Consider the following 16,275-nt stretch of genomic DNA (forward strand, 5'->3'; position numbering starts at 1 on the left):
TGTGTTTTTCACACCACTGTTTATTTTGCCACTGCAGAAAACACAGGTTGTTTATTAAGTGCAAGGAAGCAGCCCAGTGAAATCATCCTTTAAAAATTACAGTGGTGGTACTACTGTGCTCAGAGAAGGTCCTCTCACATCCTAAAAAATATAATCTGTGTTTTATCACTTCTGTTTCCAGTTCCTACCATTGAATAGTTACTATCTTTACATCTCACTTTAGAAGTGCATTTTTTTAGTCCCAAAGTGCCCAGGATTCTCAGTGAATGTTATGCACTCTAAAATGTTGAAATGTTGAAATGATTTCTTTTAAATGTTGCTAAAGAGCTAGTCTGGATTTGGAAAAAAAAAAAAAAAAATTACAAAGCCCTAAGATGCAATGTGGTGTGCCCAAGCCTATGCATTTGGCTTTTAAAAGCTGTTCGACAAAGGCTCTGAAATGCGCTTCCCTTGCGCATACCTAATTCCTGCTCCTTAGGTGAGTAAGCTGGGTGGCAAGGACAGGGAAGAGGCAGGAATCTCCTACATGACAACTTCTTGCAGTGAAAAAGCTGCAGAGTTATTGCACAGGTCCCAAAGGCATAATTACTGCGCTCTACGATGGAGCAAAGAGAAAAGCAGTTACGGTGCTCGCTCCGGAGCCCCAACAACCACAGGGGGAGACAGGCGGCCTGAGTGTGGAGCAGAGCAGCAGGAAAACATCCTCATACACAAATGTGACAAATGTGAGACACAAGTGCTACCCAAGAGAAAATGCCTCCAAAGAGAAGGTCTGTAAAAGTGTCTTCCCATAGCTCCCAACTTTTCGGCTATTCCAATCGGTCAGCGCTGGGAAATATGACCCTCACTATAACTCGTAACATTTGTGGGGTCTTGGTTTTGGTTTTTTGGTTTATTTGTTGTTTTTTTTAACTACTTCCCCCCCCCTTTTTTTTTTTAAATAAGAAGTTTAAAAAGGTTGTCCCATAATATTATAACATAGAAAGCACGCACCCTGCTACATGCAGGATTTAACAGATTACTTTAATTACGCTTTGCTTGACTGGGTTAAAAAGCCATGGTTGAAGAGTAACGGAGAGCTGTATTTACCAATTCAGTATACATACTATAGTGGCCAATCCAGAACACATGGAGGACCTTTGCAAACGGGTTTTTTTCATTAAACTTGCACAACGGAAAGCTCACAGTTTTATCTCCAAAAGGAAAAAATGCTCTAGGCAGCAGCTCATGAGCCTGCGGTCCATTGCACGTGCTAATCTCTGAGCAAAATCACTGGTTATTTTGCTTGCATAAGGGATCAGGTGCTTAAGTAGGAACCTGTGTCACTGAAGGAGAAATAAAAATACATACATATTTGTTAATATATATATATTCCTAATGTATGTATATTTATTGTTATATATATTTGGAAGAGTTAAAGAAACAATTTATATAAAGACTTTCAAAGTACAAGTGCACCGATCTACCTGTAAAATTCATAAGCTTGTAGATAGGCTGCACCCCAACTATAAAACCCGCATATTACAAAATATGTATATACAAAACAATACTGCAGATTCGCTCAGTGGTAGCAAAAAACCCCAACCCCCAAAACTTCTATTACCGTGATCACTCATTCTTGTACCTGTGGTGGACATAGACTTGAGACCGGTTAATGCTATCCTGGAAAGCAGTTGCCCAAGTGTTACAAGTAGAAGTGTTAGGATTGTTCTTTAGGTACAAAGCTTCATACATTGTGTCTCAGTAGAATTTGTTCTCTTTGAAGCTATTAAACAGTCACATGCAGTAGTCTATGGATATTTATTTTAATCAAGACCTAACTAGAGACACTCAGAGCTGGATTTAGAAGCGAGCTGCGAGAAAGTACACGAAAGCAGGAAAAAAGGTCTAAATTTATTAATTCAAGCTTTTCAGGGCCCCACAAAGATTTTTTTCTTTTCTTTAAGGGGCCATTTCTTGGGGATAAATTTCAGAATTAACTGTGAGATTTTAAAGCATAACTTTAATTTTTACAGTAGCTCCATCAATACACGCTCTTATTATGTACCAAGTGGGACTCATGCAGTTTAGCTCAATCCTCTTGTCAAATGGACTAATAAGGCACTTAGTGCACAGCGAGAGAGGCAGCGCGGAACAGCTATTTCTTGTTACTTCCTACGTAATGGCATGTCATATGGCAATATCCAACCAGCCCTTTAGCTTTTTTATTTGGTGCTAATTCTTGGCGTTGAGTAGCACTTTGGGTACTGCTCTGCTGCCTTTAAAACTCTAAACCTGAAATATATGTAAAGGCCAGGCTTCCACGGTGAAACCACTTCCCACCATGCATGGCTTGTGTTACTCCTAGAGGCTCGGCAGACCCAAGGAAGAGACATCTATTTCACTCCACATTATTAACATGCTTGAACTTGTAAAATTACAGACACCAACCAGTATTAGAAAAGAAAGCAAAGTTATCTGTCAAAGTAATGTTTCTAAGCATTTTAAAAATGAGTGGAAACATTTTATAATGGCCCTGATCCAATTCCTTTCCTTGCAGGGTCAACTAGAGCTTTCAGCTGACTTACGAGGTGTTCAAGGATACCAGTCAGTTTTAAAAAAAAGAACGGTTCCCATTTCCAATGAAAGAACCAAGAGTTTTACCGCCTAGCACAAATAAATGGACTTGTAAGCTTTTACAATGGCTATAAATTTGCCCCATTTTAACTGACAAAATTTATCACAACAAATACACGGAAGAAAAAGGCAGCTGTTGTAAACACACTAATAGTGTCTTTCTTCCTATCAAAATGCACTAGATCCTGGCACAGTGGCTAAACTAATCACCAAAGAACGGCATGATTCTTTGACTTACTTCATTATACCCGAGGAGTGGACGCCTGAAAAAGCTTTCCAATTCCTGGCCCTACTTGTAAACATGCCTTAAGTGAAGCAAATAAATCCACACTATAGGATTTGCAGTGGAAAAAACAAACCCCATAGCTTTCCTTGTCTACATTGCAATTTCTCCCTTTTTTTTTTTTTATTCCTTCTAGCAAACACATGAGGAAGAATTTTGCCTTATGGAATTCTTGAACCACATATGGTTTGAGAGTTTATCTATATAGGATCATACACGTCTTTCAGATAACAGAGATACACATTTCGTATAGTCTGACATGTATTTCCTTCTACACATGCATGCATTTTTCATTTCACCTTATGCCAGCTGCACATCATAGCAGATGAACAATGGCATCACTAAGATATCAACATCATCATCACATCAAAGGAACATGCGCGACTGCAACAAGCCTGTTTTGCTCATTGTATATCCCTATTTTCAGTGGTGTTTCCTCAAGTTTAATGATGATGAATTCTCTGTAAATGCACTGATGTAATGCAGAAATACACACAGGCAGCTTATCTCCTAGCCAACCAGTGCACGCAATTAAACTTGCAACCCATTTGTCTACCACAAGTGTCTGACGGCAAGACAAACAAAAATTATTGACACTATTACTTTCAGCATGTTATAAAGTCAATTTTGGCAGAAAACTATTAGCAATATATTCTGCCATTATTACACTGAAGTGATCAGGTGGTAGTCAGCTAATACAGGTATTACTTGCCAACCTTTCAGAACGTGTAATTGCAAACAAGTGTCACGCTTAGATCAAAAGAACAAATGCTTTTCAGCTCTGTCCTGAAAGTCTAGTACAATTTCTGCTTGGTCAGTTTCTTGCTCTTCCCCCAAAGAAAGCCAAAACAGAAATGACTGTGGCTTTTGGACCTTAAGGAAATTCCTTACTGGATCTCAAAGCCAGCCTGTTAGAACCACGGTCCCAGAGGAATCGCATAACCTCTGGGCACAGCCTCTGTGCTGACCGTGACAGCAGCCGCACAGTGTGGCCGTGTTAACTCCATACTCATTGGGGAGTTTTTTTAACATGAGGAACCAAAGACCAATGCACGGCCTTCCTTGTGCCATATGGGGAATGTGGCAGGCTAGATCTGTCCCAGAACATTTTGCATATTTCTGACATGAGCATTTCTAGGAGAAAAAGCACAGTGCTGCACAGACAGCTAATGCAAAAGTTACCAGACAGGCAAGTACTGCTCAAGGCTGGTAAACAGTCCTATGTAGTCAAACAAATAAGATTATATGAGTTGCCCACAATTTTTAAATAACTATTAACAACTACATGCCCAGTTATTAAGACATAGGGAGAAATACTTGTCCTGTCATCGCTTTGAGTATGTTTTGCCAGTGCTTTTATTTGGGCCCCCTCTTGGGGTTGGGATCTTGCTTCCTATAGAGGGAGGTCGAGCTTTTGCTCCTGAAGGACCTGGCTTCCTTAAATACTGGCCACCTATTTTGCCTGTGAAGAGAAAATACAGATCATTATTGCGAGCACATCTAGTCCCAGACTTGAATCTTAACTCCCCATTTTGATTCTCAAGATACATTAAGTCCGAATGACTGGTACTAGCAACTAAAAGTTGGCAGGCATCCAGGGTGAGGTGTGTCTCATACCAGGAGTGGTAGGACTAAATGGTCAGGTTTCCTTTCCTATGTCTAGGAAATTGCTCTGGAGCTTTAGCTGTGTCCAGGAAGGATTTAAGTTCCTTCTATGTCTCCGAATTCTAAGCAGCAGTAAACTAACTAGCATTCTCATTAGCAAGTAGAAACAGCAAAGCTGAAGACGGATAGACAGACATGATTGTAGGTCCAGTTCAAGACTGGAAACTGTCGAGTTTAACCGCATTTCACTGGTGACAGCGAAAAGAGACAATTCAACAGTTCACAACTTGGAGTAGTTGTGAAACGCAGATATGAGCAAAGCCAAGTATCAGGCAGAGGAGGTTAACTCTAGCAACAACCTGAACATGCAGTGGACTAAAGAACTCTGAAAAAAGTCTGAAGGAGGACAGGTTTTGGATCCTACTGGCCAAAAGAGTTTTGGTGCTGCAGGCAGTGAAAACCGCTTGTTTAACTTCTGTGTTCGGGAAATAAAAGGATTTTGCATGTGCTTCGTAAAGACAACTGTTAAAAAAAACCCCAACACCTGACATCAGCATCAGTTTCTCTTTGTTGGTGAAGAAGCTGCACAATCATAAATTCTGCCTAGCTCCTGGGTCTGAATTGAAAAGGAAAAGCAGTACACAGCACTAACTATTCAATTCATCTTGTAATTACGATTAGATTAGCATCCTCTGATTGGACATTAAAAGCTAAATCAGGCTCCCGGTTCTCTGTGTCAGCGTTCAGGAGCTTTCCAGAATGTTAACTGTTTAGTATCACTGCTGATTGTTCTATTCATGGTCGTACTATTATGGCGGAGAAAACCCCTGAACTGATCAAATTATCAGATATGCCAGCTTCCCCAATCCACTGAGCTAATGCCCTCATTTTGAAATTATTGTTATTGAATGATCTTGAGAATTTGCTCCCTACGTATACTGTAGCCTATACCAGCATGAGAAATACCAGTTAGGTTACACAAATGCAAAAAGTGTTGAACAACTAATTAAGAGCCAGCTTGCTCTCAAGGATGAAATACTTTTCTTAAGCAAAGGCAACACAGTAAAAAGCGTAATCATTATTATAATAAAATAATATCTTACTAGGCTGCAACAGAAGAGTTTTATTTATTGTGGATAATCTCCGTTGATTCATTTTACAGCCATCTTTGCCCATTAGGTGAGACTTCCAGGCCTAAAGTCAATTAAAAAGAAGTGATATTACAATACCAGCAAAATTAGCCGATCTCTTATCTAGTCACTATGTATGCACATATACTTTTTAAAACATGGGGAAAATGAGGGTTGTATACAGTCTTTATGGCAACAGCATTTAAAACTGCTTACTCATAAAAGCATGAGCACCTTATGACTTACTAAGTGAAATAGAAATTAATATATCAATTTTTTAATATAACTTAAAAGGTACATCACAATAAAAAAACCCAGACAGATCCTCGAAATTAAAAACAAGTGACATTCATTTTGTTTTTAAAATTTTCTTAACTAACAGCTGAGTTCATATCAGGAAAGAACAATATACAAATAACATCAAAAATCTTTTCTTCTACACATATTTTAAACCGAAAAGGTATGGGCGTAACTACAAGGTTATGGTAATAGTTAAAGCATTCAGCAACCCGAAGGAGTAGGAACTGCTATTACAGGAACATGACAGCTTCTTCAAACTAGGGCTATGTGAAGCCTCTTACTTACAAGAATAATTTGGGCAGAAGAAAAAAAAAACAAAACAAACAACCAAAACCCAAATGAATCCAAACAAGACATACATTCTCAACAAACTCTTCAGACTTGGTTACGGTATTTTCTGAGCTCCTCGCGCTGGGCAAAGCAAAAATTTGGAAAAAACTTGTTGTTGAGAACAGAAGCACTACTCAATGGTCCCATTGAAAGGAAGAAAATAACATAGATTACGTATCAGCCAATGACATTTAACTGGATCTAATACTCAGCATAGTGCTGTTAGCTGCTCCCTGGATAGCCTTTTTCCAAAAATTAAATCATACACAGAACTACTTAAATATGATCATAATGTAGTGTTAGATGATTCATATAAAAGACTCAAACAGATATATTAAGTCTTTTCTGGACAAATTGCTTTTTATATAATACCAATACATATTTTCAATTGCAGAAGGCAATTAGAGCTGGCGTGTCAGAGATTTCACAGCATTAGGCAGTTACAGGGAATAGCGTGCAGAAATTAGAGAGAGGCCACCTCAACTCTCTTGACAATTATAGCAGTTCTTGCTTACTTTCTTCATGTCAATTTTTTCTTATACCAAAATCAACATAGTCTTAATCCTGGATGCCCTGTTGGATGTGCTCAGTCCTGTTGCAGTATTTTAAGCTGCATAATCTCACTCCAAACACTAGGGCTGACAAGTGAACTCACAGAATCTTGTAGTAGTTGGGAATTTGGAAAGCTGTAAGGTGTATAGCTGCCTCTGCAGGAGGAGAAAGACCGACACTGAATAGCCTGTAGCCCTGTGGTTCCCATATACACCTCTAAGGGCAAAAGACCCAGGTTCAACTATGGTCCCCAGAGCGTGAGGTAGCCATTATAGACCCCAGCAATAATCCAGGCAAGTTCTTAAGTTGGTGGGTATAAGCCAGTGTTAGAAGAGGACAGGAATTCACTCCCACTGACATAACAACAGCAGATCAGTCTGGAAGGCAGTCTTACCTCCTCTCCTGGGGAAAAGTTGTGATGGCACAATGGGCAATGGTTTGCCACATTTTCTGGTTTGGCAGCTGAAACGATTAGAAAAATAATGTAAGAATGGCAAAGACAGGCTAATTTCAAATACAAAAGGAGAAGCTGCACAACAAAGAGCATAAAACTACCCTATGGCTAAACCAGCTCCTACCCTATTACCATTGACTGCTGTCAAAGAAGTCCCGTGTTTAATCATCTACATTGAAACAAGATCAAAAGGAGTGATAGGGCTTAATCCACAAGGATGTGGTAGAGGCTTTCTGTTCTCCTCACTCATCCTCCCCCCATACCTTCATAAAAGCGAAGCATTTCAAGCACTGGGAAACTCAGGCATTTATTCTATTTACTTAGATTTCTAAATCCACCATGCGGTACCTAAACAGAAGCGGTCTGACTTGCCAAAGATTTGCAGTATTTGAAAGTCTGACTGACTTGACCTTTGAAGTTCAACCTTCCTGTTCGAAACTACTCACAATTGCAAGTCTTGCTCTTAATATGCTTGGGCAACTCATCTTTTGGAAGGGCCTCACTGCATCGTTGACATTTCCCAAAGCTGTCCTTTTTATCACAATCAGTCAACAAGTGCTCTGTCAGGCTTGCTATTTCCACCACCTGCAACAGAGCAAGAGGCACCCAAAAAGATTTGTAGATTTGTACTGCACTGAGTAAATAAGGATAGTATTTAAAAAACTGCAATTTTTGGAAGTTAAATCTCACTTTCCAAAATGACAAAGGGAAAATGAAATTTTAGTCCAGTTATTAATACAATTTATAATGCTGCTCTTTTAGAGAAGCACTACCCAAGATCACACAGCTGTGTTCAGAATTCATCTACCTTAGGGCTAAGTATCGTATTGCACCTTAAAACCAGAATAACAATGGTTAATGTCTTGTAGTAGCTCTAGAAAGTTTATGCCTAACCTGTTTGCAGTGCTCACATCTGGTTAACATAGGGCAGTGTTTCCAGTAATGGAGATCCAATCCTTCCTCTGTGAAGGATTCGTCCCTTTCCCCACAAAAAATACATAAGCTAGGAAAAAAAATACAAACATCGGTAACATCACAGAGTGAAATGAATGAACCCTGTTTCTTCTGTTAGAAACTATTCTGAAAAATAGCTAACATCTTGGTGTACCTCATTTTCCCCATATAATGCTGGCCTTAGGGTAGGACGTGAACAGATACTATTATATAATTTATGGTGAATACAACTATAAAGCATTTGTTCCTATAGAAAGACATAATTTTACAAAAGCACTGAGAACAGCTCACTGCAACTGGCTTTCACGGCTCCAGAATTTTCAAATGCTTTCTCTATGCCCTTATGCTACAATTCACATGAAAACTACCATATACCTTTGCCTTATTTTATACTGGCAGTTGAACATTAAACTGTGGCGATTTCTTGTCCCACAAACAACTACTCAGAAAACAAGTTCAAGGTCATGCTATCCAAGAACTTAAGAAATCAACATCTAGGATTGCCTAGCGATAACTCCAAGTCTGTTAGAAGAGATTTACATTTTCATTGTTTCAACGCTGAAGGTATTAGCTTTGATCTACTGGAAAACTGTTATTAACATTATTAGCTTGCAGGTTATATACTAAGTGCTTAAGGTGATTAGAAGTTGCTCATCTAACTTACTTATCCAAGTAATTTGCAACAGAGGCATGATCATCTGGAATCTCTGCTGCTGCAGGCTGTGGGCTTTCATTTACCTGGTAACCTGTAAAAAGAGAACTATTAAAACCAAGATCACATTTTCATTAGTTTTTGTGCATGCCTAGAAATACTGCTTCTCTGGATCTTAACAGCAGAAAAAAAAAATAATCTAATAGAATCATAACATTGCCATACTGGTAAACAAGCACTGCAAGACAAGATACCTGCAGGCAGCTGGGAAACTATTTCTTTAGGGGTCCGCAACAGTAAAATATTTCACTGATTATTTTTACATGTAATAGCTGTTCTGCCTCAGGTTGAGGAGAAACCTAAAATGGCTTCAAGCCAAGCCATACTAATTTCTTATTAGAAATTAACTGGTTAGCTGATGGTAAATTTTCTTTCGTGAACTTAATGGTTACCTCTATGGTAGGTTGAGACTCAGCCAATCTGAAGCACTCTGGCATGCTTTTAACCGAGATAATTCAATAATCTATTAAGCATCCACAGTGTTTCAAAGACATCCTGAAATATCTCTACATTTCTTAATACTATTTGAAACTACCTACCTTGATTCTTTGGCTTCTGAAAATCAGATTCTTTCTCCTATTGAATAAAGAAATTTAAGTCAGAAATTTGCTTAATGACTGTGATGCTTGCCAGGGAGAAAAAGAACAGATTATATTCTGATTTTCCTCTGGAATTAAAAGCTTAGAAGCAGAGCCAGTGCATTACAATGTTTGTGCTTCTGGTCCCACAGCAGATCTCTCGGGTATTAAGGCAGCAATCTTCTGAGGGGGGTAAAACAGTCCTACTTCCTGGCATTGGGGTAGCTGACTACCTTTCTAAGGTTCAGATATAAAACTTAATGGATGTGCAGTACAGCATGCTTCTGGAGGGCCTTGACGCACTCGGTACAATTCCTATACTCTAGCTGGTATAGAAACACTCAGACTTGTAGAAAGACTCTTGAATTTACACACAGTTTTTAAGTTGGACTGCTGAAGAGGAGTACGTCATGGAGCCTCTCTTTTTTTTTTTTTTTTTTGTTTATAATGAGACAACAGTAATGTTAATTATCTAAGCCTGTGATACCTGAGGAGAAAAGGATTTAAAAAAAAAAATCAAAACCAAACCACCCTAACCTTTCCAGCTTGAACTTCTGCTTCTATCTCCTTTAGAGCTGCCAGCTGACCTTGCAGAACTTTTATTTCTTCCTTCTTCTGTTTCTCTGCTTCTTCTGTTGCTGCCTTTCTCTGTGCCTGTCAAGAAATACTCTTTTAATTACAAGTTTTTGAACCATCTGTCATATAGGAGAGATTGGAAAACACATCAGCATAGAACAAATGGTCAATACAGTACAAGAAACATCCTGCTTGGTTAAATGATTGGTGTGTTACAGGAACACCTCCCTTGCCCCAAAGTCCTCTGTACTAGCCTGAAAGAAACACATAGCATTTCCCCTGTGCTTACTGTTTCCAAGGCTAGCCAGCATAAAATAGTATATGTGTATTTTCCAAAATGATTGTGCATTATTTCAAAAGTACCATCTCTGTATTCTTTGTAGGCTTTATTCATAAGATTAAGTATATGTAATAAACTGAACACCAGCTTGTTACACTAAATAATGTTAACAACACACCTTAAGATACTCTGCTATGCATGTCATTCAATGTCTAATATAACTATGAAATCAGTATATTGCTCAGTTGAATGAAATGTTTAAAGTAGCTACATGTGTTCTGCAATCTTATTACATACCCTAATTTCAGCTTCAGAAAGTTTGCCATCTATTTTAGTAAATCCATCAAAGAGTGTTTTATAGAGAACAGTCTTGCGAATGCTTGCATCATCTGGAGGAAGATATTCCAGTATAGCAGCCTTGTGCTGCCTGTACATATCAAAGATAATCCGCAACGCTACATCACGAACTTCATAAACTCTGTGTTCCAAAGCTCCCGTTGCAAACTGAAAAGAAAAAAAAGAGGGGGAAAAAAAAAAAAAGAGCCTCTCTTTTCCCACATTCTTTTTAAGGACTTATTAGTCTAAGACAATTATTTCACTGCAGTGGGAGAAATCTTCATAGAGAAAGGTTTTTCCAAACACTTTTTGACCCAGTGATTCTTTTTTCCCCGTATTGGCATCTTGCCTCCTCACATGGTTGTGTGTTGTCACCTCCAAGAGGCTCAAATTCTCTTCAGTAATTCACCAAGCACTCCAAAGCAGACAGATAAGCCCCAATAAAACAGCAACAGAAAACACTTCATGTGCTGTAAACTCAGACTCCTACCTTCATGACATTGCTGATGGTAAACCCAGAGTTTTCAGTTCCTATGTCTTTCAATAGGCACGCCACTAATTCCACTTGACTCATCGCCAGATGTGTTGGGGAGTTTGGTTTTAACGGTTGAACCAAATGAACTGGAACGATCTGAAGAGGTTTAACTTCACTACACAGTGCCATTTCCTATAAACATACAGAGAGTCAGTGTGCATGGAGGAATGCTAAATGAGGAAAATTAACTGTCTTTGCAAAGTAGAGTTATTCTAAGTTACTTATAACAAGTTAAGTAAAACAAAATAAGCCTTCCATAAGAAGTAGCTGCTTATTTCTTACTTCAGCAGCCAGAAGTTACTTGCAAAGGTTTTAAAAAGAGGATTACACAGATGTTTGGTCTTGTTTTTGGCATCAGAGAGAAAGCTACTGAGAACTCGATAAAATCTTAGTCATGCTCAGATGAGCAAGAGTTATAGAACTGGGCTGTAAGAAGAATTTCAAGAACTCCATCTTACACCGAACTATCTGAGGAGAAGGTAGATGAGAAGTGTCACAAAGGATGCAAAGTCTTGACATTGCATCAAGATGGATTTCAAGAGTGCTTCAGAAAACACATGCCATCTTATAACTTCTCATTCTATTTTGCAAAGGGCTAAATTCTGCTGTTATTCAAAGCTCAATGTTTTATTTCTTTGCAGGTAGCAGAATGTTTAATAACCCAAAGCACCCCTCCTCCCAGTTCCTGTCAGCTGACAGACACTCAAGCAGATGATGGTGTCCTGCAGTCCCTCTTCCTGAGGACCAGATGCAGTTGTCACCAGGTTGGCTGGTCTGTTTTGGACATACTTATTTCTAGAGATATGTGGCACCTTCCCTAGAGAACTGCTTATTCAGTCAGGGTATCATCTATTAGCAGCGATACAAAACAAACACATTTTCCTTCTCTCCAGGCCATGTCCCGTCTACAAAAATATATCTGTAACCATTTTCTCATTTCTGTTCTCATTCAATTACAAAATCTATTCTAAACAAGCCAAGCAGTAGTAATAAAGTAACCTGTCACCTTTGGGGTTCCAGTGACACACCAGAGCACTTTACGCAATTAACCCTGTTAAAATTTTAGTTACGTCTACAGCGAAAGAGAAGTCTTTTCCCTCCATGTGTGGATGCAAGCAAGGATAAATAACCCAGAGCCAGTGACTCACTCCACTCCACTCCCAGGACTGAATTAACAGATTTTCACACAGAACTACTGTTCTTTCTTCTAAATTCTACTGGAAAACAGAGCCTGTAATCCTCTAGCAGCTGTTCACAGCTGCTCTTTGTCAACAATTGAGCAAAGAATGGACTGTGTCTTTTAAAATGGGCATCTTTTTTATGCTAAGTTGACTTTCAAAAGTTGACTGTCAAAAATGCAATCAAACTGCAACACAGCCTGAGCAGTATGTTGTACTTTCTTGCTCTCATCTCTGTAGATCACTTGCAATTAAGAAGAATGCAAGAGTCGTACCTTTCTTGCATCTGCAGCAGCAGGTATCTCCCCACACTGTCCCCCACAACAAAGGTGACAATACATGGCTAGAAAAAACACTGCAAAGATACTAAGTTGGTGCTCCCACTTTGCCTTCCATGTAAGGCATAATCCTTTACAGCACCAAACTCTGGTCTTGAAGTCAAGTCTGATTAGATGTTATCCACCTGTAAGCTCTGTGACATTCTTAATGCAGTCAAACCGTAATTTGAAGAAAAACACCTACCTGAATGAAGTTAGAAGCCACAAGGCGAAGACGGGATGAAGAGTCTCCTGTTCTAGAAAGCAAACTTGGAAGCGTTTTTTCTACACAATGAGAAGTTTCTAGTTTTCCTAGTTGATGTTTTGGTATATATTGGGTAATGATCATTTTTAAGAGTTTCAGGGAAGCTTGAAAAACCTAAGTTAAAAAGAAAAAATAAACACTAGACAAAAATACCACACAGATCCCTGTTTTCAGACAATGTGGTAAAATCTACTTCATTCAGATACCTCTCTTCCAGAAAACATGTCGCTAGGGTTTAGGTGAAAGGCTTCAGAATTTTTTTTATAAAGAGTAACACAGCTCTTGATTTTTTTCTTTTCTTCTTGTTTAAGGCTTATTTGAAGCCTAAGTCTCCTGTAGTCTCTCAAGTTGGAAATTAAAAGTTACTTCATTGCTGTATTTCAACTTTACACACACCTGCCCCCAAAAAAGGCTCAACCACAGTACACATTTACTGCATCAGCAGTTGTTTCTCAAGCTCATTACTCAGCCCAGGACAGTATTTTCCATGCTGCTGAATGCCAGACTTTGCTCAGTCCTTGATCCTAACTAAAAGCTGACATTTAATTTGTTTTTGTTTCGGTTTTTGTTTTGTTTTTTTTTAACTTACTCAACAGTAGTTTTACAAACCATTTAAATTATTTAAAGTGCCTTAACCACACAGTTCTACAATTTTTGCTGTCAGTTCTTCACTGGAGCATTTCTTATCAAACACATCACAACTTACTGAAGACACTATGTCTTTGATGGCTCTCCTTACAAGAAAAATGGCTGCTCTCAGCATGTTCTTTAAATCGTCCTTTGGAGTCTTTACTGACATTTCCATCAGCTTCTTATACACAGCCAGTAATGCGTCTTCTCGATACGACCAAGTTTTGGAATATGCTCCTGAAACCTGAACACAGAACAAGTTTATCTCTTAAAAGGTCAATACTGATCTTTCAATATTTATATATAGAAACAGCCTCAAAAGAACATATGAACTTCAGCATGAAATCCCCAGGTGTTTCCTACAGGAATTTGGCTTTTATTAAAAGCACATACTTTTGAAAAATGATGAATAAAATGGATTAACAGGTCAGGGTCAAGGAACCATTTCGCGCACAGCAACGATTTCTCTCCCTGCAAACGACAGTGGCAAGTTATGGGTATTCTGGTAGGGTCCGTACCCTAAAGCAGTCTACCAGATACTATCTGCTTAATAGCTCATCAAATAATCAATCATAAAAGCTACAGCATCATATAAGTGTTGAAAACAGGCACCCACATATCCAAGGTCAAATTCTAATCTCAGACTTTCAAGTAACAGCTCTGAACATGTAAAAACCGTATCAGTAGATCTTTGTTGACAGAGTGCATGTAAAATCAACTCAACACAGACCACAATAATCTATGTGTTTATTTTATTGTTTTTTACCAAAGCTTCTCCAAAAACTTCAATAGCAGGGCTGGCCTCCCTCAGTGCCTTCTCAGTTAACGGTTCTGGTTCCCCAGTAATGCCACTTCTTGGAGTATCATCGATAGCCCCTTCAGCCATCTCCGGCTCAAGGTACGCAATTGCTTCATCAGGCTGTTTGCAGATAGCTGGAAGAGGTCTCTCATCATAAGGTAAAAATTCAACCTAACAGAGAAGACAAAATTGGCTATTCTAGAAATGACTTAGATATGGAGTTGTTTCATCACTACTTGGATTCACCTCAATGCATTTTTTCCCCCGTCAAAGCAGTACTGCTTTACATTTAAGTACAGATGTTGAAGTTCCCATAATAACATCATGAAAAAATGGAATCAGTGCCTGTGAATAAAACTTATTTCTTGTTTATAGAATACAATAAAACACACACAAAATGCCTTTTGTGGAAGTGCACGCATCTACAGAAGAAATCACCTGTTGACAGGAAGCCAGCAAGTCATAAAGCCTTATTTGTTAAATTATTTTAAGTCAACATCCCGTTAAGAGCAAATACTACTGCTACTAGAGTCAACACAAGTCTTCATTAGCTTTGCCAAAAGCTGAAGCAGCAAAACCTAAAGATCAGGTTAACTAGATAGTATGATTTTCTTCCTCTCTTTAGACATGACACCAAGACTCTTACCCTACAACCACATTCCAACAAATTCCCTTGCTGCTGTAGATTCATCCAACATGATCTCTGAGAAGGAGATTTATTAAGCCATTAAAGGAGCAAGCAGAATTCAGCTACCACTATATTGGCTGTATGACCCTTGATTAGTCATTTAATGTCTATTTGCTTCCATTCATCTATTTGGAAACCAGGTATAATCCCCTTTTGCCCAAGACTCAATGAACATTTGTAAAGGCTTCCAAAGAAATTCAGGAAAGAGAAAGACCAATGCCAATTATTAGATGGGCACTGCTCAGCAACACAGTCAATTTCAGATACTATATAAGCCACAAGAATAACCACAAAAGACCTTGTTGTTTTGGAAGGTTGAATACAAGATCATTTGCTCTGACAGGTTTCTGCAGTAACAGACGTACGCTGCTCACATTTTCTTTGGGAAACACTTCCCTGGCGGTTGCAGGATGAGTCTGAGGAGGAGGAGGGGACTGATGGGGAGCAACAGGCTTAGCAGACGAGGGATCTGCTGACTTCTCTTCCAGCAAAGGCTCTGCTCTCCATGGCTCTCCTTTTTGCGGTTCTGTGTGCTCACAAGGAGGTGAATTTGTAGCTTTTGTGCGCTGAGGATTGTCAGTATAAATCATAGACTCCAAAGGCAATTCAGGTGGTTTTCGAATCTGAGAAAAGGAAGGAGATTTTGTAAAGCAAGGCTAGCAATGTACTAAAATCAGTTAGCACAGCTACAACTCTGACAGTCAACAAGGTTCTGCTGCTTTCAAGTAAATATCAGACCTCACTCACAGACATGTAATCATTGCCACTGGATGCAGCTTTATGAAACAATTGGAAAATAATTTTGTGCAGATGCGTGTGTGGAGAGATTTTAAAGCTTCCCATTCTGAGAACAATATAAAACTATATTTTATCACATTAATTCTCTGTGGTTAGCCATGATGCCAGCATAAGACTGTTATACCCCTTCAAAATACGAGAAAGTACCTTATGAATCTGCAGTGGGTAGCCTTGCAATTATGCAAAACATTCAGGATTCTAATGTCATTTGCTTGAGACCTTAACAGTTTAATGTAATGTTATCTATGGAGAACTAAGCATGTTCATAAAATGCGACGTGCAAGCCTTTGGTTAGGGAAATCCACAATCCAAATAGAAAACTTAAAATCCTTAAGTAATTGTCATAAAGTACCTGTGTA

The 16,275-nt window shown here is 38.8% G+C and overlaps 1 protein-coding gene across 5 annotated transcripts in view; it reads right to left on the bottom strand.

Annotated features, from left to right (window-relative positions):
* The window catches only part of CEP104 (centrosomal protein 104), a 26,104-nt gene continuing 9,829 nt past the window's right edge, over positions 1-16,275 (bottom strand). For 3 of the 5 annotated variants that reach the window (XM_069782824.1, XM_069782822.1, XM_069782823.1), the window contains exons 9-23: positions 15,493-15,741; positions 14,398-14,601; positions 13,708-13,875; positions 12,942-13,115; positions 11,197-11,373; positions 10,668-10,874; positions 10,052-10,168; positions 9,476-9,512; positions 8,889-8,970; positions 8,165-8,273; positions 7,717-7,855; positions 7,211-7,278; positions 5,608-5,698; positions 4,217-4,361; positions 1-1,325 (exon numbers count right to left, since the gene is read on the bottom strand). In XM_069782824.1, the coding sequence (XP_069638925.1) occupies positions 4,225-4,361; positions 5,608-5,698; positions 7,211-7,278; positions 7,717-7,855; positions 8,165-8,273; positions 8,889-8,970; positions 9,476-9,512; positions 10,052-10,168; positions 10,668-10,874; positions 11,197-11,373; positions 12,942-13,115; positions 13,708-13,875; positions 14,398-14,601; positions 15,493-15,741 (1,959 nt within the window). In that variant the 3' untranslated portion in view covers positions 1-1,325; positions 4,217-4,224. The remainder of the gene's footprint in view (positions 1,326-4,216; positions 4,362-5,607; positions 5,699-7,210; positions 7,279-7,716; positions 7,856-8,164; positions 8,274-8,888; positions 8,971-9,475; positions 9,513-10,051; positions 10,169-10,667; positions 10,875-11,196; positions 11,374-12,941; positions 13,116-13,707; positions 13,876-14,397; positions 14,602-15,492; positions 15,742-16,275) is intronic. The other 2 variants (XR_011324516.1, XR_011324515.1) reach the window with 2 other exon arrangements.

This window comes from Haliaeetus albicilla, chromosome 4 (assembly GCF_947461875.1).
Source record: "Haliaeetus albicilla chromosome 4, bHalAlb1.1, whole genome shotgun sequence".
NCBI classification, from domain to species: domain Eukaryota; kingdom Metazoa; phylum Chordata; class Aves; order Accipitriformes; family Accipitridae; genus Haliaeetus; species Haliaeetus albicilla.